The sequence below is a fragment of the Clarias gariepinus genome, chromosome 16 (genome assembly GCF_024256425.1).
Source record: "Clarias gariepinus isolate MV-2021 ecotype Netherlands chromosome 16, CGAR_prim_01v2, whole genome shotgun sequence".
Taxonomy (NCBI): Eukaryota; Metazoa; Chordata; class Actinopteri; order Siluriformes; family Clariidae; genus Clarias; species Clarias gariepinus.
The window spans coordinates 16,266,681-16,288,803 of record NC_071115.1 but is presented as its reverse complement, the minus strand read 5'-3'; the positions used below and the strand labels follow the sequence as shown (position 1 = coordinate 16,288,803).

The 22,123-nt window shown below is 35.6% G+C and overlaps 1 protein-coding gene across 1 annotated transcript; it reads left to right on the top strand.

The window, feature by feature from the left end:
* Positions 1-229: 229 nt before the first annotated feature.
* Positions 230-16,630, top strand: LOC128544621 (heparan sulfate glucosamine 3-O-sulfotransferase 6-like). Its single transcript, XM_053514854.1, has 2 exons — positions 230-849; positions 15,220-16,630. Exons 1-2 carry the CDS (start codon positions 386-388, stop codon positions 15,836-15,838), a joined length of 1,083 nt encoding a protein of 360 aa, XP_053370829.1. The 5' UTR covers positions 230-385; the 3' UTR covers positions 15,839-16,630.
* Positions 16,631-22,123: the final 5,493 nt, after the last annotated feature.

The window sequence follows — 22,123 nt, the reverse complement described above, 5'->3', positions numbered from 1 at the left end:
TAAAAGGGTGGAGACTTCACTCAAGGCGTGGAAAGCGACTCGTACCGTGTGAGAAAGATTTAAACTTATGTCTGAACTTGAATGAAGATGCGCCGAGACACATGCCACAAAAGCGAAAAACTGGATCTATCTATCTATCTATCTATCTATCTATCTATCTATCTATCTATCTATCTATCTATCTATCTATCTATCCCAAGTCATTTGACAAATCTGTTGAAGTATGGCATTGAAGCTGCGTGTTAAGGAAACATTTGGATTTGACCCCAGGACACGTTACTCTATGAATGCACATGCTAAAAAAACAAACTTCTTGTAAACACTTAGTGCGAAAATCATTGCACTGATATATAAGCATGTTGTCAGGTGCTCATCATCGCAACACATGGGATGCAGTGTTTGCAGGACTCGGCTGAACTCGGGCAGAGCGCTGTCCAGAGTGCCGCTGCCTTTTACCATGCTCTTGCTTTTTATCTATTTGTTTCATTGCTTGAACGGATTTTGCGACTCGGCACCAAAAATCCCGGAGCGACTGAACCTGATGAGCCTCCGCGCGCCGGGTGAAGCGCACGCGCTGCGCTCGGAGCTCCGCGGGAACAGCACTGTGTCCGCTCGCCGCAGCGCGCTCGCGGAGTCACCGGAGTCGGACAACGACGGCGGGGAAAGTGGCATCCCTGTCGCCAACACGTACGGAAGTAAAAGATTCCCACAGGCCATCATTATTGGCGTGAAGAAAGGGGGCACCAGGGCGCTGCTGGAGTTCCTGCGCGTCCATCCAGATGTGCGCGCTGTCGGCGCCGAGCCGCACTTCTTCGACAGGTTCTACCACAAGGGTCTCGAGTGGTACAGGTAACACAGCATGCACCATCACTATATCTTTAATGTATTAAAGTAGAGCTATGTATTACATAGGACAAATCTGAAGTCTGGGGATTGGTTCTGGTGACTTTAATTGTTGATTATAACATAACATAACACAGTTACTGGTACTAGACATATTAAAATGTTTTTATTTTTTTTAAATAGAGGACTGTAACCCTATTCTACACTATAAAGTCTGTTAGATTTCAATTCATGGTGCCTACATTGTGTGCTGGCTTTGACTTGGGTGGGAGACTATTAAAACTTACGTGCACACACATGCTCACACGCACACACTTAATTTGCTTTTTCTTTTTTTCTATTTTTTTTTCGCCCCAAAATTTTTTCTTTCCTTAAAAATGTACATGCCAGTCTACAACATGACTGGCTCCTAGAATGCCATCTCCCCTGCTTCCAAGCTGCTACAGTACATGAAAGTGGGGGAACAGGTGTGCTTGCTGATATTTACTTATAGACAGCTGTGGTTATCATGCACTACTAGGTTAAAAAACATAGTAAGATTACTTTATCTTTTTAATGTCAAAGGGTCATTTAAGCCCAGACAATCAACAGAAATTTAAAGGTGATTATAGCAGATATAGTATTTTTATAATTGTCATTTTTCTTTATGTGTATACAAATAACAACATTACAACCCAGTATTGAATTAATTTCAAACTATTACTTCTTGCACTACAATTACTATTAAAATATTATCTTCTATGTACATATTTTCCCTTTTATTTAACATATAGTTTTGTTTCTATGAATTGCACATACTTGGTAAAGGTTAATTGCCCATGCAGAGGCCTTTTTCAGTCCTCCTTAATGTACAGTATGTAAACATGCAGAAGTGTACAAGTGTGCTGTTATAGTCCAACAATTTTCTAATTTACATTCCTTAACTAATGTTAAATAAAAAATTTTGTTTGGGCATGTTGGACATTTAGTAAGAGGTTTGAATATAGTACTATTTAAAAGTTTGGCCACACCTACTAATTCAACATTTTTTGTTAAGTGATTTATTTTCTACATACTTAGAACAACACTGGAGAATTTAAATCTGCGAGATAACACAAATGGAATTAGGTAATTAGGGAGCACCAAAAATAATAGTCAGCTGTTATTTTAAGACATGAAGGTCAGCTGTTCTGGAATAGTTCTTGCAAGACCGGTATTGTTAAAATGCAAATTTACAAAACCCATCAAGCACAAAACTGGTTCTCATGAAGACTATCCCAGGAAAGCAAGACCAAACACTTTCTGTACCTCTGCTGCTGAGGAAAAGTTCATTTAGAGTTACCAGCCTTAAAAATCACTAATTAACAGCACCTCAGATTAGAGTTGTTATGCAGGCTTTACAGAGCATAAGTAGCAGACACATCTTAATATCAACTGTTTAAAAAGATTATTGCATATTTAGGATGCTTTAACATTGTTTTACAATGTAGAAAAAAATAAAATTTAGGAAAGACCATGGAATTTGAAGGTGTGTCCAAACTTTTTGACTGCTACTGTTTTTAAACCTCTTACTGCCTGATAATGTGTTTTTTTTAAACTATGGATCTAATCTCACTTTCGGTATCATGCAGCGAGTTGTGTACCAGGCTTGAAAATTTCTAATAAGTCATGTATAAAAAAGAAAGTGAATACACAAACCTGACAGCTGCACTTAAGTCACTAAACTCACTAAACATATGATGTTATTCAGACTTGTTACAACATGGATGATGAAAGCTGGTGAACACAAGCTCAACCACTGATATAAATAAATACGATTATATGTTCCTAAGTGTCTGTGTGGTGATAGGAACGTAATATAACTCAATACTGGAAAGAAAAAAAAACATATAAACTCAAAACTGTAAAGAGTTATAACTACTGTGTAAGTGATAAATCCTAATGGAAAAGATGACCGGAATAACCAAAGCTGTAATTTTATCATAGTTCTTTTTGGCTGCTAGGAGCAGCGGATAGAACCACTAGTAATGGTCTCCAGATGTCAGTATGATCTTACAGAACCTTTTGGCTCTTCTTCTTTGTCTAATGTCTGTCTTGGTAGTGGACACATTTAAGGTGAGGGAGAGAGAGAGAGAGAAGCAAGAAAGAAAGTTACAAAAGCTACAATTTCAGTGTTCAGAGAAGCAATTTTGTTTCATAAAAAATTTGTCTCCCCTCCACTTTAAAAAATAAGAAGTGCACATGGTAGAATTTTGCCACTGATAATTTTAGTGCACCCTGCATTCCCTTCACCCACACCTCTTCCCTATATGGAGCAGCTTACATGCACTAGATAGATGTAGGAGGAGAGGAAGTGTTTGGGTGCAAATTCCTGTGGCAGGCCTTGCATCCAGAAGCCAGAGCACAACACGCTGTGTGTGCTTTAATTGCATGGATAGAGCCGAGCTTTAGTAGTGGGAACGTCACTGGGAGCATTTGCCTTTAAAAAAAAAAAGCCGCCAGACTCCCCCTCTCTGCATGGCAACCTTATTGCATACAGATGTGGCGAAGGCAACCATACAAACCATACATATCTTGGTGCAGAGTGTTTTCTGTATCTGGCTAAAGCTTTTATGTTAAAGGCATCAAAGAGTGGAAGTATGAAGTGTGCGAAGTGTTGGGCCAGTGCAGATCGGTGAGGAGTTCGACTGAAATAATCATACTTGCAGTTCTGGTGAAAGCCTCTCTGCTGGCTAAACATACCTCACTATGATAAAAAGAATAAACCAATCTAAGCAGACTCCATGTAAATCCACATAAAAAATAATTGAAGCACCGAAAGACGTGTTTGTTTATGTCCTTAAACTGAAGAGGTTGACTCACTTCTACTAAGAAATTATGAATCTGTTTTTGACAGAGTGATTGAGTGACCCTCAGGCTGCACCGTGTCACCGTTAACTCACCGCACCACTGCATCTTGCACTTCCTTTACCAGCTGGAGAGCGTCCTGGCTTGTGGTCCCGCTCGAATGCACTCAAAACGCTGCAAGCTCACAACACCTTCCTCAGACTAAAGTGTCAGACGCTTCTGGTCACCTGTGTTGAGAGTTAGAAGAAGCTTGCTTTCATGACACTGTAGTGAACATTTCCAGTGTAATGCAGCCACCTTATCAAAAAAAGGCAGTTTAAACGGTCTACCACAACTTGAATAAAGTCTATGTGATTGTTTTGAGAAAGAGTATCATTGAAGGATGTCTTCATCATGTATATTTTAACACTGTAAATGAATTTAACAGAAGTTGATTAATAGCTTTGTCTGCAGCAATGTGAGATTTCACCTGACTATTCTTGATATGTAGATTTTGTACTTGCTGTCATTATAAAGATGTTATGCAATTCACTGGATTATTACTTTATTTATGAATATAAATAATATAATTTAACATCAAGGGCAAATACATTTAAGACAACTCACCAGAAGCCAAAGACATGACAAATATTAACATCTCGCATGACTTGTCAGTGAACAACTGTAGTTGAATTTGGACTGTATTATAGTGCTGCCAGGATAGAGAAAGCAATTCATTAAAAAAATGTACATATGCTGTGCATACCATGCCATGAAAGCAGGGAAAATGCTCAAAAGTGTCTCTAAACATCTGCCATTTAAAACTCAGTTTCAGTTGTGGCCAGCTTTGTTCAGATTTCTGAAGGTTTACTTGTATGTGCATATATAAACCCTTTAAAACAAAGCCACATAACAACTTGGCCAAGAGAAACCTAAACAAAAGTCCTTAATGGGTTTTCAGTGATGGTTCATTTGGTTTTAGAGGGTTTTGGAACAATGCTTTTCATAGGCCATGGAAAACGGCGCACATGCAAACAGGAAAACCACTGTCTTTCATGGCATGTCCATGCAGCTGATTCTTTAACAAACTTTACTTCATTCAGATCTTTGCCATTTTTGGATGCAGTCGGTTCATTAAGTCATTTGTTTTTCTGTCTTTGGGAAAAGATTACAAGGGCATGAAAAACAAGGTAACTTTACACTCCATACACATATAACCAGCACAGAGGAGCAAGCATATAGACTTAGATGAAATACTGTATGACGGACTGAAAACTAATAGCTGGCATTACAGATGCAGTAGGAAATTTACTCCAACAGGGAAGGAATCTTTTGACCAAAGACTGGGCAGTGAAACGGCAGCTGTAATCCAGATTTCAGAGTTTCCAAAAGATAATTGGCACACTATAGTGGGAGAAAGGAGCGGTTCCGTGACGATTTGTTTTTCCTGTTTCCTGTGTCCATATGTTTTGCCCTTTTTTAAGCTATTTGGAAATGGACATCGGCAATTATAATAGTTTTTTTTTTTCAAAACCTGGATTACACTCAATTTGCTATTTAAGGAGGATGAACAAAGAGAAGGTCAGAAGATATCAGCATGGTATTTATTCTAGAGTTTAACCCCAGAAAGCTGACCTCTTACCTTTGATGCTGGAACAGGAACATGACTAAAATATAAAAACATGTATGTGATATTGATCATTCTGCATGAAATTAAATGCAAGCATGAAATCATATCTACATATGGTTCTGGTCATAAGTCTTCAGTGGAGCTCAGACATTCTTTATTACAGTTATGCAGAAGTTTAGATAAAGGATTTTTTTTGGAACGTATAATATAACATAACATATTTACATGATGAAGTGTGCCTTTAAGCTACAGAGGTGCTTCATTTTGGTCTGGAACCGCCAGACTCACTTTTTGGCCTATATAGTTTTCACTGTGTAGTGTTGGATCAGATACTCCATTAGGTATTTCAGAAAAATAAATTTCTTTGCAACAACATCACAGACTTTCATTATGTCTTTGTCTTGCATCTGTTGGGAAGTTCTAATATTAGTGTATATCCCTTGTTCGTAGTTTTAGTTCAAGCTGTAAGTGTTTCATCACAGCGAAACAGGGACATTAAAAAGGCATTCATTCTCTCTCTACACTGGATATCCTCAGGGAATATTCTGTGGCATTAAAAAAAAGATCCCACATGCATTGATCATGCATGACTTATGTATTGATCCGACCAGATTAATTTCTCTTACTGGTCTTAATATAAACTTCAAATTGATTGATGATGAGTTTCAAACTTGATCTTTGAAATTAATTCAGTCCTGCCCTTGAATCTGCTAATACTCAGGTAGCATGTACAAACATCCTTGCAGGATTTGGCACTCATAACCTTATAACTTTTAAAACTGGTCTAAACATATAATAAATAATTGTTAGCATAAACACATTTACCAAAATCTATACTGGATTTTCTCACATTATAAGGGGATGTTGCTAGTGCGGTTATAATAGTATAATGGATAACTCTTAGTACCTACAAACGAAAAAGCAATAGTATAGAAGTATAGACCATCTCACCATTTTCCATAACATAGCACTCAAAGTTCCGCAATGCAACTAAGTTTAGCTTAGCTAGTGAGCAATTTACACAATGGTGAAATTGACGGCTTTAACAATGGTATTAAGCAAATAAAAAAATTACCAAAAACACTAAACCTCTCTATAAGTACAGTATATATATATATATATATATATATATATATATATTTCTTTTTAAATTTACATATATATTGTAATATATTTATTATTTATTTATTTATTTTTCTGTTTCATATATACCTAAAGATGATGATGTTATTAATAAAAATTCATATGCCAGTTATTTAGTGTGGATGTTTCCTACAACACTATAATTGTAATGACCATGTCTCTTATAAATCAGTTTCAGTGACTTATTCCAAAATACTTCCAAAAGCATTTTTATTAAGAAAATGTTATAATTTTTTTTTTTATAATTCTATTGAACCAAGCAACCAGATGACATTGATTGACTTAAATATTTAATATAAACAGTTTCATTACCTTTTACGATAATTTCAGTAGGCACACGTTCTCTAACGTCAGGAGACATTGGAAAGGTTTACAAGTGAAGGAAGTGGGTTTGTGTGGAGTCTGCTTGCACATCATTTGGAAAGTGTCGGCTTTATAGAGGGAAACGCCATGGGAGCCAATAGTCTCAAACTCATATGGTTGGAATTACCATTATATGAGGTGTATTGTGGTTCTCTTTTCAGAAATATCCAGGAATTTTACAGACATCTTAGTCACAACCCCTCTGTTAATCTGAAGCCAATAACTCACACAAGGAAGAGATGTTTATTGATGAAAAAAAATAGCACTAGCCAATATGAAATGCCAAATCTCACTGATGCTCTGTTGTTATGCTCGATTGCTTTGCCATACCCACAAAAAATAACATTAGCTTAGACTCGTGGAAAGCAGTCAACAAAATCAACATGCAACAGCTATTGTACTAATATACAGTACTGTGCAAAAAGTCTTGAGCCACCCATCAATTTGTCATATTTTGCTTCAAAAGAAGCAAACATTCCCATATTTTTAATGTTGTCTTGAGGAATAGCTCTCCAGGCACCTTTTTGCCTTTAATATTTGCCACGTTTTTGTCTCTCCAGTCTCTGTACCTGACCAGTTTCTGGGGAATCTTTTTTGCTTGCTAAGCCACAAGGTGACCTATAAATCATTCAATCATAAAAAAATATCTAACTTAAGGCAAGAACCAGTGAGAAACAGGTGCAGATGATGACAGATGATCAGGCTGGTGATTAGTATAATGATGCTGAGTGGTTGGAACAGATGAGAGGGGAAATGAGGTTGTGGCTGTGGTTGTTACATAAACAGCCATTTTTTTTTCTTTTTTACTGTTACCGTAAAACATTTGTTTCCTTTTCTTTAATTTAATCTGCATAATTTAATTTAATTTACTATGGAGAGCTGATGAGTGGCTTAAGACTAGCACAGTACTGTACTGTATGTTTAAAAATGCACTTCAATTCCAAGGGTTCACAAAAGCTGCAAAGCCTATATTATATAAATGTTTTATTGTATTGATGTTGATGCCAAAATGCTTCCAAAAGTATTTTGATTAAGAAAATGGAAATAAATTGATAAAATATTTATAAATGTTTAAAATGTATTCGGAGTTACTTTGTGACATTTTAGATTGCAGTGGTATAAAAACTCCTAGCCTGGCTTTTTCAAGCCAAAGATGTTCCTGACCACAGTGGCATGAGCATAAATTTCCCTTTCTTGCCTCTGTGTGGTCCTGGATGGGTGTTGGCACTTGGGGGAACAAAATTTTAAGTCATAAGCCTTATTTTGGGTTGGCACTTTAGTCTCAAAGCTAATGTTTATCACAAATAGAGGACCCACTGCAGCCCTCGAATCATGGTTTTTGTCCCATGCTACTGTGGGTTTGGGAATTTAGGAAAATGTTTAGTTTTGTCTTGGGGCAAATTGATTGAAACTGTTTCTGCTTAGAAAACAGTTAAATGAATTTGAAACTCTATTCTGGTTGACCCCTTAGCCTCCGGAGGTTTTTTGACTAGACCAGGAATGACATTTTGAATAATGTGATGAGCGCCTTATTATCGTCATCATCTTCCATCCTTAGGCCATGTTTTTCCATCACTGTACTTACATGTCTGATGCCTTGTCACGTCTGGCTTTGCAACACTTCAGCTTAATTTGTTTATAAGATTATAAGTGAGACAAGCTGCAAACTGTCTGGGTAGCACCGGACTGGAAGGCACTGGACTACAGTATTCATCGACCACTAAGAGTAAAATTCCCTTACACCTGCACTTGGTTTGAGCTCTGTAGACTTTGGTTATTTACAGTAAGTCATGTCTGTCGCTTTGTTTTAAGAGAAGCACACAATGTGGTGGCCAGTATATTTGTGAACATGAATCTTTATGCTCCACGAACCACTCTTTTGCAATTTGAGTCCAGGAAAATGCCTTTGCCATCAGACAAGAAAAACACCAATGATGTGATACCCTGGTCATTTAGTCCATTCAGGTTATCACTAACCCCAGATTAGAACACTTCTTTCAGAGGCTTGTACAGTGGCTACTATGCATGACTCAATACCCTTCCTCTCTTACCCTCATGCTCCCATCACACTGAACGAGGGTAGGCCTGGACTTATCAAATCACATGACCTTTTTCCATTGCCCAAAGTCTGATCTTTATGCTCACTAACAAGTGTTTTGTTATATAGCTGTTTAGTCCCAGTCCTGTAAGTTCTTATCATATTGTGTATATAGACATGCTCTTACTTTCACTACTTAGTATCTCTATGATTTTTAGCTGTTGATTTTTTCATGCATCCAGTGTTTGGGTGATCTCCGTTCATGATTTCCTGATGATTCAATGATTCGAGACTTTCTTTTCAGATTTTGATAATGTGTTGTCACATTAATAATGTGCCTCGGATATCCACACCACTGTTTATCTGCACCAGAGTAATAAGATAAAAAAAAAAAAAATGCTGTACTTTAGATATATCTGCGCTTAACTTGAAAATTTCTATACTTTTATCTTCTACTCACTACATTCTTTGAAAACAAACCTTTACTTTTTACCTTTACTATAACCTTTTACTCCCTATACTTTAAACAGAGTAGTTACTTTTCAGCTGACAATCTCACAAAAGTGTTAAAAGATTTACTACCTTAAACGATTTGAAAAATAAAATATATGGAATTGAGATAATATCCATATTTTATTATTTTGGACTTTACAAGCTTATTTTGGTTTCTTTTTAACTATTTCCAAAATTCATATAGATTCCTTTCGAATACATCAGTTTTAACTGGCTAAGAACTAATGATGGTGGTAGCTCTTAAGGAGGAGGTGATTTAAGTGGGCTAAATGGCTAAATGCTAGGGAATGAATGGTGGTGAGCATTTATGATCTCGTTGGAAAGGAACTCTGTAATCAGAAGCAAATTGCTTGTAGAGGGTTGTAGAGTTGTATTTTTAAAACAGCAGGAAGTTTTCTACCTAACAGTACAATTCAGCTAATTATCTGTAATCCACACTCCAACCAGGTTTGACCAAAGACAAATGCAAAATTTTAAGATTTTACGTTAAGTCAGAGATTTTGGTTTAAACGCCTTGCATCTTTCAGTTATGCAATATGTTTAGACTATTGTGAAACTCTCCTAAGTTGTAAATGTGTAATGTCATGAAAATCACTATATAATAAGTGCAGTGTAAACCTTTTCAATGTTGTCTATACATTTTTTCATCTTACTTAATCATGGCTAAATGTTAGGACCAGGTGCACTGACATTGTGGTTTGTATTTTAACGGCGTCCTTTTCAAAGGCTACTTGATGCACATAGCCCCTTCAATCTATTTTCCTAAAGTGTATTCTTAGTGTAAGGCTTAAATGGTTATTTTTAATCCTGTGAGAGAACGATTAATGATTTTTCTTGGTGCCACAGCCGCATTAATTATGAATGAATTCACCTAGACAGCTTTCAGTCAATCCCTGATGACTTATCAGAGGACTTTTCAGAGTCACTGTAGAGAAGATCAGGGACACAGACATGCACAGGCTTGCAGTCACATAACCTTGATCTCTCTTGGTCTTTCTCTTTTCTTGTCTTTTACTTCACACCTTGGAGACAGACCCATTGATCTGTAGCAATCAAGGCATAGGGACACAGAAACATACTGTATATAATCGATGCTACATGAAGGTATCTTTGCTCATCGGTGATCAATTATAGACATACATTTTACTTTACTCAAGACATATATCCTCACAAATGGCCACTTCCAATATATTTAGGACATTTAAAAAATTTTTTACAGCACTCTACAATATAAACATACAGTATAGACTTTTGCCTAACATGTACAACTTAATAAACTTTCACCACCACTGACAAAGCATGTTAGAGTACAAATGCACTCACTAGAATATATACATGCTTTCTGTGGTCAGTCTTTGAATAAAATGTTTATGTATGCAAGGGATCTGTGCATGTCTTTGATGTTTGAAATGAATTTCCTTTCATGTTCACCATTGCTGATTTCAAGCTGACGTCCAAAGTCTAAATGTCAGTAAAAAAAAAAAAAACATATTGAGGAGAAAACATACAGTGGTGAATATTTTCTAACAAACAGGGTTAAATGAACCCCATGCAGTACAAGGGTTAAGGTTATTGTGGTGGAATTTGTGTGGTGGAAGAGAATTAAGTAGTAATACTACTGAATTCTTAAGGCAATTAATATCAAGATCAGTCATGAATACTTTAAAACTATGGTGCAAATAGCTGGGGATATTGTAACCTTAAAATCTCAGTACTGCAGTTTTTTTTTTTTGCTTTCTTACACTATATTATCATACAACATGACATCAAATAGACTTTGGATTTATAAGGTATAACCTGGCTCATCAAGTAATTTAAATACAATAAAAAAAATATTGCTTTATGATATTATAAAATATAAAGTTATGCCTAATTTGACTTTAATGGGTGTTAGAATTGTATGATTCAATATTACAGAAACTGTTACAAGTACAAGTTACAAGTAAGACAGAGCTGTGTAAATTTAAGATATTATGCAAATATTAAAATATTTGGTTGGAGAAAAAAGATTTATAGTCTTTAATTTAGATAAATTAATATTATTTTTAATTTTATATATTTTTTAATAATGTACAAAAAATTTGTAAAAATGAAAAAGAAAAATAAATGAATAAAAAACCTTTTTTTTCAACTGTCGAGGAAAAATAACCTCAAGATAAGGCAGAAGTAACAAACTTTTTTGAATGACAAATGGATGCAAAGACATCAGTAGCAGCAGTACTTTTCTGGTTGGCAAGATTTTTATTCATTATATGGTATAATATTACAATTAAAGATTAGTAGTTGAATTACTTTTGGACAGTAATTTATTTAAATAACTTGCTCTTGTAAGTGTAAAGTTTATTTTTTTATTTATTTATTAGTCATTTATTAGTTTCATCAAGGCATGAAATCTTTTTAAAAAATTACTGTTTAGCCTTCTTAAAAAACCGTTTGGAATCATTTCAGCATGGTGATTTGGACTTTTCTGGTCTATTTCTTTTACTGTTTGGTTACTCTACAAATAAAAATTTCAGTGAATACCAGGAAGAATTTATTTTTTTATTATTATTATTATTAACTAAATTATTGCACAACTATTATATTCACTATAGAGTAATGAATTTTATAAATATGGAAAGCCAGTTAACTCCTAAAATTTACATTATCACCATATGGATGGAAAAGAGGCAGTGGTAGCTCAGTGGGTTAAGTCTGATCAGAAGGTTGGTGGTCAAGGCCCGGCTCCATTAAGTCAGCACTGTTGGGCTTTTGATCAAGGCCTTTAACCCTGTCTGCTCCAGGGGCGCCATCTCAAGGCTGACCCTGCCTTCTGACCCTCAGCTGCCAAAAAGCTGGAAATATTTTTGTGGTTTTTTAAAAATGTTTTTTTAATGTTTGCTAAATAAAATCATTAAACAATAGATTTAGCAGGGGTTAACTAGACAGATATGACTACTGTATATATATGACAGTATAATTATTTAGTCTATTCAACCCTAATGTACGCATGTTACAGTAAGTTAGACTTATACTGACATTTACAGTAATTGATTCATGTTTCCTTTCATTTGTCCTTTGCTCCAACTGACATTTACTCCTGAAAGCCTTGTCACTCTTGTAAAACTGGTCTTTTTTCTCTTTCAAAAGCAGGCTATAACAATGTTTCACCTATGAAGTAATAATCTACAGACATTATATTAATGACATAATATTGCCTTGTCACCTAGACGTAGGTCATTACTTTGACAATTTTCTCTCTTCCAGTTAAGATGACCTTAATAGTACCTTGTGACATGTTTGAGAAACTATGCCTTCATTTTTCACATGGAGACATGGAAGCATCACATCCATTACACACGCACACACACACTAATTTCCTGAGACACTAAGGACAGGGAGCAGGAAGTCTCAGGAAATTACTGTTAAGTGGTTCTTGTGGTTTTGTGGCTTTTGCTGATCAGATCCTTATTGAGTGGAGCACTGTTTCACATGATGTTCATATAGACCGTTTCATCCACTGCTTTAAAAAAAAAGAGAGTAGAGCATCCTCCTCTGTGTGATTTAGCTCACAAGTTAACAACAAAAGGCCAAAGTCATGGTGGTTTGGCTTGAATGCGGAACTTTGGCGCATGCTTCCTTCGGAATCTGCTGGTGGGAGGAGCCACGCTTTACAGTTCAATTATGTGAAAACTGTTTATGTGAAAAATTCAAACCTTTGATTCCAAGTACAAAGGCTGTCTCAGAGGATAGAAGTGATGTGTTTGTAGTGAATTTTAAATGGAATTTCATGCTTATCCTGCTTGGAAACAGCTAACGAGGTTACATGCACTATGAGAACTTGTAACCTCACTAGCTACACAAAATGTTTTTATAATAATAATAATAATAATAATAATAATAAAATAAATAATAATAATAATAATAATAATAATAATAGAACCCTCCCAACCTATTGTTATCTTATTAGTATATACTATGCAATGCTATATAAAAAATAAAACAATACTTATGCACAGATTTTTATTACTCTAGGTAGTTGTTTGCCAGTAATTAATATAGTCTAATTTAAGTGCAAAAATATAAAGACTTACTGATAGAGGTTTAGAGAGAATAAGATTAACAATGATTATTATTAATATACCAGAAAACCTAGTTACAGGGTCATGGGCACCTAAGGCTCACCCATGTCAGCAGGGAACAAAGGGCAGTCCATCTGGTCTAATCCTCCCAAAAAGCCAGCGTAGCACAAATCACAAAAACCGTCAGTGCTGGCCACAATAGAAAAGCACCAGAACACCCAGTGCACCAATCTGATCAAGAACTCATGGGATACATCGGACAAATGAGTCTGATTAACATAGGTCTCACCAATGGGTCACCACTTAAATTAACACTAAATGTTTTCTAGTTGGACTGGTTTCCTTTTACATAAAAACAACAATAACAAAAAACAATCACGATCAGAATGAGGTTTAACGGCAAAGTATGTTGACACACAAAGAATTTGATTCCGGCTGTTGGTGACTTTTAAAAGTATAGACATACAGAACAACACTTCATTCTGTTTTTAAACAGGACAACACTGTACATTTTCTGACATTATGATGTGATGACACAAAGAGGTACAGCTGGGAACTTAAGTAATTTGTTTGCAATCAAAAATACAGCAGATGCATAAAAGGACTACAGTAAATATGCACTATAAATAATTAATATAAAAACCAATGTTTAGACCATTGTTTAGAGTCTTGCAGCTGTAACTTCAGTATTTTCTTTTTGTTCTTCAGCTTTAATAGGACTCCATTGTACTTTGGCATGGTTCGTAATCTCTGGCGTCTGGCTCTCAGTTTCTGCCTCGAATATCAGTTTAGCTGCTCGTATCTCAAAAACTGCTCCCCAAATCCCATAAAATATAATGTGTTTGGTTCTTTTTCTACATTTTTTTTTTCATCAGGGTTGATCATGCCCTTATTGCAGTCAAACAAAACAAGGTTTCACAAGAAATTGGACCAAGGCCAAGTATTTTTATCCACACTTGAGTGTGAATGTGATTGTGTATGATTGTGTGTATTGTTCATCCCTGCCCAAACAAATGCATCATGGTTCATAGTTGTATAAATAAATTTCTTTCAAATGCTCTAATCATTGATTATATACAGCTTTGAGCTGGGGTTCATGGACCGGTTAAGTTGTCTTAGTAATTCTGTGATCCCACTATGATTCGCCTGCCAGTCTTAAACCCATAAGAGTTGCTTGTCTCTGAGATTTCTACCATGATAAGTTTTCTTATGAGGAAATGGATTGAACCCATTTAAAAAGAGAATTTACTTTCCTAGTATATTACTTATAGAATGATAAATTAATTAAATCCTAAACTTATTGTGTAGTTTTATTGCCTCACGACACCAGCATCCATGGTTGTGGGTTCAAATGTTTTTCCTATATCTTCTCATGCTGGTAGCTGAATACATTTAGGCATTTGGTAGACACCCTTATCCAAAATGACATACTTTTTTTTTTTTATCTCATTATCCATCTAAGTAGTTGAGGGCCAAACAGGGATAAGGGATTTGAACCTGGGACCTCCTGAACTATAGTCTAATGCATCCATCCTGGCATCTGAGCTACCCCAGATGCCAGGATGGGCATTGGAATAGGATTGACATGTGATGGACCGGTGTCCAATCCAGGATGTGTTCCCACCTAGTCCCCATGTCAACAAACCCACAAAAACCCTAACCAGGATAAAATGCTTACTTTGCCTAGATTATATATTCATTGAATCAACAACTGAAGTCAGATCTTCAAAAGAACTAGTGCCCACTACTAGGATGCACAAATGTCATTGAAAAATTATGTATTTCTTGTTATGATTTATCCACTGATGTCTTCTATTTTGCAGAAACTTAATGCCAAGGACCCTTGATGGCCAGATCACAATGGAAAAGACACCCAGCTACTTTGTCACCAAAGAAGCTCCTTCCCGTCTGTGTGCTATGAACTGCGACACCAAACTCATAGTGGTAGTTCGGGATCCCGTGACCAGAGCTGTGTCTGATTACACACAGACTCAAAGCAAAAGCCCTGGACTTCAGTCTTTCCAGGCACTAGTGTTCAAAAATACCAGCTCAGAAGCCATCGACACATCATGGAGTGCTGTGCGCATCGGAATGTACGCCCAGCACCTGGAGAACTGGCTCCAGCATTTCCCGCTCTCCAGCTTCCTGTTTGTAAGTGGAGAGAAACTAGTTAGTGACCCAGCTGGAGAAGTGGGGCGTGTGCAAGATTTCCTGGGTCTCAAGCGCATTGTCAGTGACAAGCACTTTTACTTCAATGAGACTAAGGGGTTCCCATGTCTGAAGAAGCCAGAGGGTAGTAGTAGGCCCCGCTGCCTGGGGAAATCCAAGGGTAGGACTCACCCTCACATACCAACAGATGTACTGCAGAAACTCAGGGAGTTTTACAAACCCTTTAACCACAAGTTCTATCAGATGAGTGGCCTTGATTTCGGCTGGGACTGAAGACTTGCAAGTGGAGTTGTGTTTAAAAGGCAACATAAAAATATAATTTGCACATTTCAGTACATTGACTTCATTTACAGGCTGTCTATAATGGATGACGTGGGAAGCCATGGATCATTAAATGGTGTTAGAACATTTAGAAAGTATTCAACAAGTTCTAAAAAGGTTATTTTGATCATCTGAATATCTTAATATTATGTAATGCACACATACTGTATATCATACATACTACATACATACAGTACGTATTCCATTCTATTACTCAATTGGTTGATGAGTTCAACCAAAAGTAGTTGTATACTTTTGTATGTTGTATATTATAATTGATATAATGCATATAATAATATGCCAACACTACTCAGAATGTACAGCATAATTCAGTAAGAAATACGAGTAAGAAATATACAAGGCATCGATGGGTGTCATGTACTGTATATAATTTTTTTCTAATGTAAATATATTTATCTACATATCTATCTGTATATTTATTTACATTTAGACTGCATAATCTAATCATCCACAATGCAGCTTTTTTAAACTTACATCATTCATGTTTTATAAGGATTTTTTTTATCGACCACTATTGGGACAGTATAATATAGTATTGGTGTGGTAAGGAGCTGAACAATAAATAACAATAATGTGATTTTTTAGGGAAGCTTAAAGGAAAAAAAGGTTAAAGTTTGTCATTTTTGTGCAACAAGTCAGGGTCCTCTCTGGGTAAGGTTTTCCACATTCCACATTCTCCCCATCTCAATCTGGGTTCTCTCCTGGTTCTCTTGTTTTCTAGTACTCCCCCCCCCCCCCCCCCAAAAAAAAAAAAATACATGTAGGTGGATTATCAGGGCTACTTAAAATTGGCCCCGAATGTGAATGTGAAGTAGAAATGTGTATAGATATGGTACTGAGCAAGTTGGCGTGCATCTCTTTCAGAGTGCATCCCACCTCACACCTTGTGCTCCTAAAGCAATTACAAATTATAAATAAATAAATGTATGAATGAATAAATGAATGCATGAATGAATGTTTCATAGAATATGTGCAAAGCAACTTGTGGCACACTTCTTGTATACATGTTATATACTGCAAAGTACAAAAGTATAGCATATGTACTGTAAAATGTTTTTCAAGTAGATCTAATTTGGTCTTTACACAGTTCCTACCAAAGTCTTGTCAGTATTTGCGTACATGGAATCAAACTGGAAATACAATGGTATTGGACCCAGCACAACATTCTTTCACAGCAATCCAAACACACTTTCTTGGCTACATAATACCTTTCGTAAAGTGAGACTTTTCTGGAGAGGATGTTTGGAACAAAAACACATGATAAGCCTCGGGCTGAAAATGTGTAGCATCTCCCTCTGCCCCCTTCTTTTTTTGCCTTTTTGTTTTTGCCCATTTCTTTCCGCTTTTTGGGTGCATGTGGAAACAAATGATTCCATTTGTACAGCAGAATACCTTATGTATGAACAATGAAATACTTTACACAGCAATTTTACCTTCTTTATTTTCAGAACATTTGTTGCATACTTGTATTTGTATATTAGGTATATTTTCCTCATGTGTTTACTTCTGATGTAGTTTATTCTCGATTCATGGTTAAGGAAACATTTTCTCTATACAGTTTTCATTATGACTATAAATAAAAGTGCGCATTTTCTTACTTTATTAATATTGTTGTAATGTCAAATGCAAATAATGTATATGGAGGACCAAGTCTAAATGAAAAACAAATAAAAACAAATACTACCAAAAAGACCATTAATAAATAGTTATTTAAATAATTATAAAAATATCCCTATTATTATTATTTTTTTTATAATTTATGTTCATTTATGTTTTATGATCCCACATCATATTGAGGAGGCGCGTCAAAAAGGTGTTACAATGTTTCTTTATAACAGATACTCTATCATTAATTACTTTGTACTAAGCAATACAAGTGCTACTAAATAAACAGTACAAAGTGTTTACATGTTGTGAAGCCTCTGACTGGTAGTTTGTTTCAGTTTACAGCAGCTGGTTTCAAGTGGAAAATAAAAACAGAAGCCTTTGCTAAATCTTTATTAGTGGGATCCTGTTTGAGATGTGATTTATTTACCTTTTTTCTTTTTTGACATTTTCATCCTAATGTACTTGATATGAACTTGTGGTTTCAAAAGACCCATAAATAAAATGATAATTACATTTATTTACAGAAATGCGACTGCAGTTAGGACAAACAAAGTGTACTCAAGCTACTATGTGATTTCACATGCATCTCATATGGTTATGGTAGGAGCTGCACAACCTGCTTTTTACAAAATGAATCCAGTATTTGATTATATAGCTGACATAATTGCACTGGTGTACTTTACCTAATCATTAAGCCCGTTTTTATTTTTTATACCTTGACTGTTGAATTTTTAATTGTGATTGGCCTGGTTCCTTTTTTTAATAACAGCTGGACTGAGAGTCATTCTACCTGCAAAGCCAAATGATTGCATTAATTTTAATATGTTTTTGGCTCTTTTGAAGCAATGGATACAAAAGCTTTTTTTCTTCACAGTCAGAGATAATTCTATAAATAAAATTTCCAACACCAAAAGGGTTAGGATAAAACTTAGATATAGAGAGGGTATATAGTTTATAGCTATTGTAAGATATATTATGAAAAGCGTTCATCATCAAATGTAACTATAGACAAATGAAAAGCATGACAAGACATTTATTAATCATTTATAAATTATGTTGTTTAAATGCACTATACACCAGACAAAGCGGGACAGCTTGTGTTAGAACCAAGTGAATGCACTTTATTACACATATACAGTTGATCTTTTTTAACATTTCCAGTTATTCATCATGAATGCTTTGAAATCACCACACTGCCTGCGGTAAAGCATTCTTGCCTACATGGACCTGTAATGCCAGGCCTGTAAGGCCAGGATTTATGTTGTTGCTTAGCCAGATGTAAAATATGGTGGGCTTTTTTGAAATCAAGATGTCTGTCAGTGACAGATGATTAAATCAATAATGCGGAGGTAAAATATAAATATGGATGGAGTCAGCATGGACAAAAAAAAAGAGGAGGAAAACAGGAGATCATGCCTTAAATTTATGACTCTGTGGAAAATGATTCTAGCAAAATATTCTTGCTTGATTCTTTCCTCGTGTACTGTTAGGGGGTTTAAATAAATGTACCACAGAGCATACTGCGTCTATTAATCTATTAATGGTTTATGTTCTCGTTTATTCCTGAAGATAAAATATAAAGTTGTTTTATTTTTTTTTTTTACCAAAATCATATTGACGGGGTCTCCATTATTAATTACTTTGTAGCAGGGGCACACTGCTACTGCACTTACTGTACAATACAATATGATAGTGAAAAAAATGTTAATGGCTTTAGCAACTTTTTCAGAAGTTAATTTTAAAATATACCTTGATTGTCTATGAAGATCACATGTGGAATCTGTAATGTTCGTTGCAGAGCCATACAAAACTGTTTTTCTTTTTGAATCCTTGAACTCTGGCCTTTAAAAAACCCTTCTGAGATGCAAAACACATCAACAGTGGCAAGTTAAGTGGTAATTTTACACTGGGCATTTATTTCTTGTTTACAAGTTCAGGCCACTGCTGAACCACTCCTTCAAAATTGATTTAAGCCTTAATTACTTTAATCATCTGACTGATCCTACTGTTACCCGCAATTTAACTCATACCATAAGATCCTCCCATTGTGGGATCCTTGGCCTTATAAAAATGGCAAAAAAAATGTGTTCAGTCCCAGATGTGTTCCTCACGGACACAATTAATAGTGGAGTGAATGGAAAAGCTCTCCACGTCTGCTAACATCCACTTAAACTTGATGCATGGTTGGCATGGGACATCTGAAAGTGCATCAATAACCATTAAATATATTAGCTTTCATCTAATACAGTAATTCAGCAAAATGTAAGCCCAAATTACAGTTTCTGGGTCTAAGATAATGTACTATGGTTTTAATCCATTTATTAAAACTATTTTAATCTGGTTAGACTCAGTGAATCCTGAGCTTATCCTGGAAACACTGGGTGTGAGGCAGAAATGCACCCTGAAACTGGAAGAGATGCCAAACTGTTGCAGTCTATCGTGCCCCTCACTAATATTTTAAGAATAAATTCTAACCCACTGCCACTCAATTTATGTTTTTTACATTGTCTGTCCAGGCTTCCATCTGTTAGACATTCTTGATAGTATGATATCTCAAAAATGTGACCAAATGTTTATTGGTTTTATTGATTAATATGAAATTAACTTGAAACTGATCCGATCAGGGTCATGTTTACAGCAAACAAATAGTTTTTCCTTAATAGTTTTTATTCTGTTTGATGTATATTTAAAAATTATTGCACCAGCAGAAATCATTAATAAAAAGGGCTAGACTTAGAGGTATCCACGTCTACTTTTTTGCCAACGTCTTCGGTATGCATATTCACGGGGTTCTTTGATCACCAAAATATGTCAAAAGTATGCATCTCAGAATCCTACTTTCATTGTACAGCTAAATCAGTTCCTTTGGAAATGTCCCACTCTTCATGACTCTACATGAAATCTACAATTTACACTCTTTTATAACAAAGGATTTACAGGTTTATTTTACAAAAGGTTAGAAAGATTTTTTGGTCAAGTTTTACATCACTTAGAAACCCTAAGCAGAAAAAATCATTACATTTTGTTATTGTAATGTAATTTGGATATTAAATAAACATGCTTAATGAGATTGTGAACAGCCCAATTAGGTTTCCTCTAATAGACCTCTTAATTTGTGATCAAAGGGACTAAATGAGAACAAAGCTCTTAAAATTTAAACTATATATATATATATATATATATATATATATATATATATATATATATATATATATATATATATATATATATAAACTTTCAAAATCCTGCAGAGCATTATATCCATTTAAAATGGATATAATGCTCAGGATTTTGAAAGTTTATATATATATATATATATATATATACATTTAAAAAAGTGAAACAAATGCTGGCCAGCACTGACTTTTCTTCTGGAGACCATCCTGTAAAATGTCAGTGATAGGTAAGGAAGTCATTAGTCAGAGGACCAGCCAAGAGACCAGTAGTAACTGTAAAAGAGCTGGAGAGATCTACACCTAGGATGGAGGAAGCTGTTGACAGAACAGACATAACACAAACACTGAGTTATGGACGAGTGGTGAATTTTATGAAATGCAATTTTAGGTTTTCCAAAAAACATGTTGCAGACTCAAAAAGGTTCTTGAACTTTTTGGCCTTAGCATGCATGACTATATACGGGGAAAACTCAGCACTAACCAACATAACTCTCAGGACACCAATCTCACAGTAAAGCATGGTGGTGGTAGCATCATTCCATTCCAGATTGTTACATTACAACATGTAAAAAGTTTAAGAGGGTCTAATTTATACAAGCCACTGTAAATGCTCTTATTGAAAGGATAAGCTGTAGACAATGAGATCAGGAGATTAACCCCAGACCTCTCGGTATGTATGCTGCAATCATAATCCTGCCATCATGACCACTGAACTGTAAATGTACCCTAGATCTACCCGTATCAGTGTAACAGTAGGAAATAGCACCTGCCAGATACTTATGATGATATGAAGCTTTAGCATAAGTATACACCACAAACACCACCATCATACTCACCAAGTGTTGAACAATTAAAGGTCTCTATAACTCCAAGCCCCTAAATACTGCTGATTCAATATCAAATATGAAAATAAATAGAGATTGCAAGATGTCAAATAATAGATAAAGCTATGCTGAAAGAACAGTGAATCAGATTACACTCTCATCACCATTTATTGCACATTTGTTATGCAGATTCTCATTTGAGGGCAGCATGGAGGCTTAGTGGTTTGCACTGTCGCCTTGCAGCTCCCGGGTCTGGGTTCAAATCCCGCTACTGTGTGCAGGAAGTTTGCATCTTTTACCTGTGCATACTCCTCCGGGTACTTTAGTTTTGTCCCACAGTCCTACAGGATAAAGTGGTATAGACAATGAGTGAGTGAGATTCGTACTTGAATGAATATATTTTTAATCCATGATAAAAATCAGATCCCTTTAGAGTGTCAGGGTCAACAGGAAGACTTCATTATGAAAGCTGTGTAATATCATCATGGCATCACTTGCATGAAGCTTGGAGACAGAACAGATGGGAGAAGTTTAACCGAACCTGTAGGAGATGATCTAGGCAATACAACATGGAAGAAAGCAAGAGAACATAAATATTGGCTTGGTGA

What these genes read in the sequence shown, in the direction of transcription:
- LOC128544621 (XM_053514854.1), top strand. Translation starts at nt 386, where the DNA reads ATGGGATGCAGTGTTTGCAGGACTCGGCTGAACTCGGGCAGAGCGCTG. An exon ending in AAGGGTCTCGAGTGGTACAG is followed by an intron (nt 850 to 15,219) that starts GTAACACAGCAT and finishes TCTATTTTGCAG; the next exon opens with AAACTTAATGCCAAGGACCC.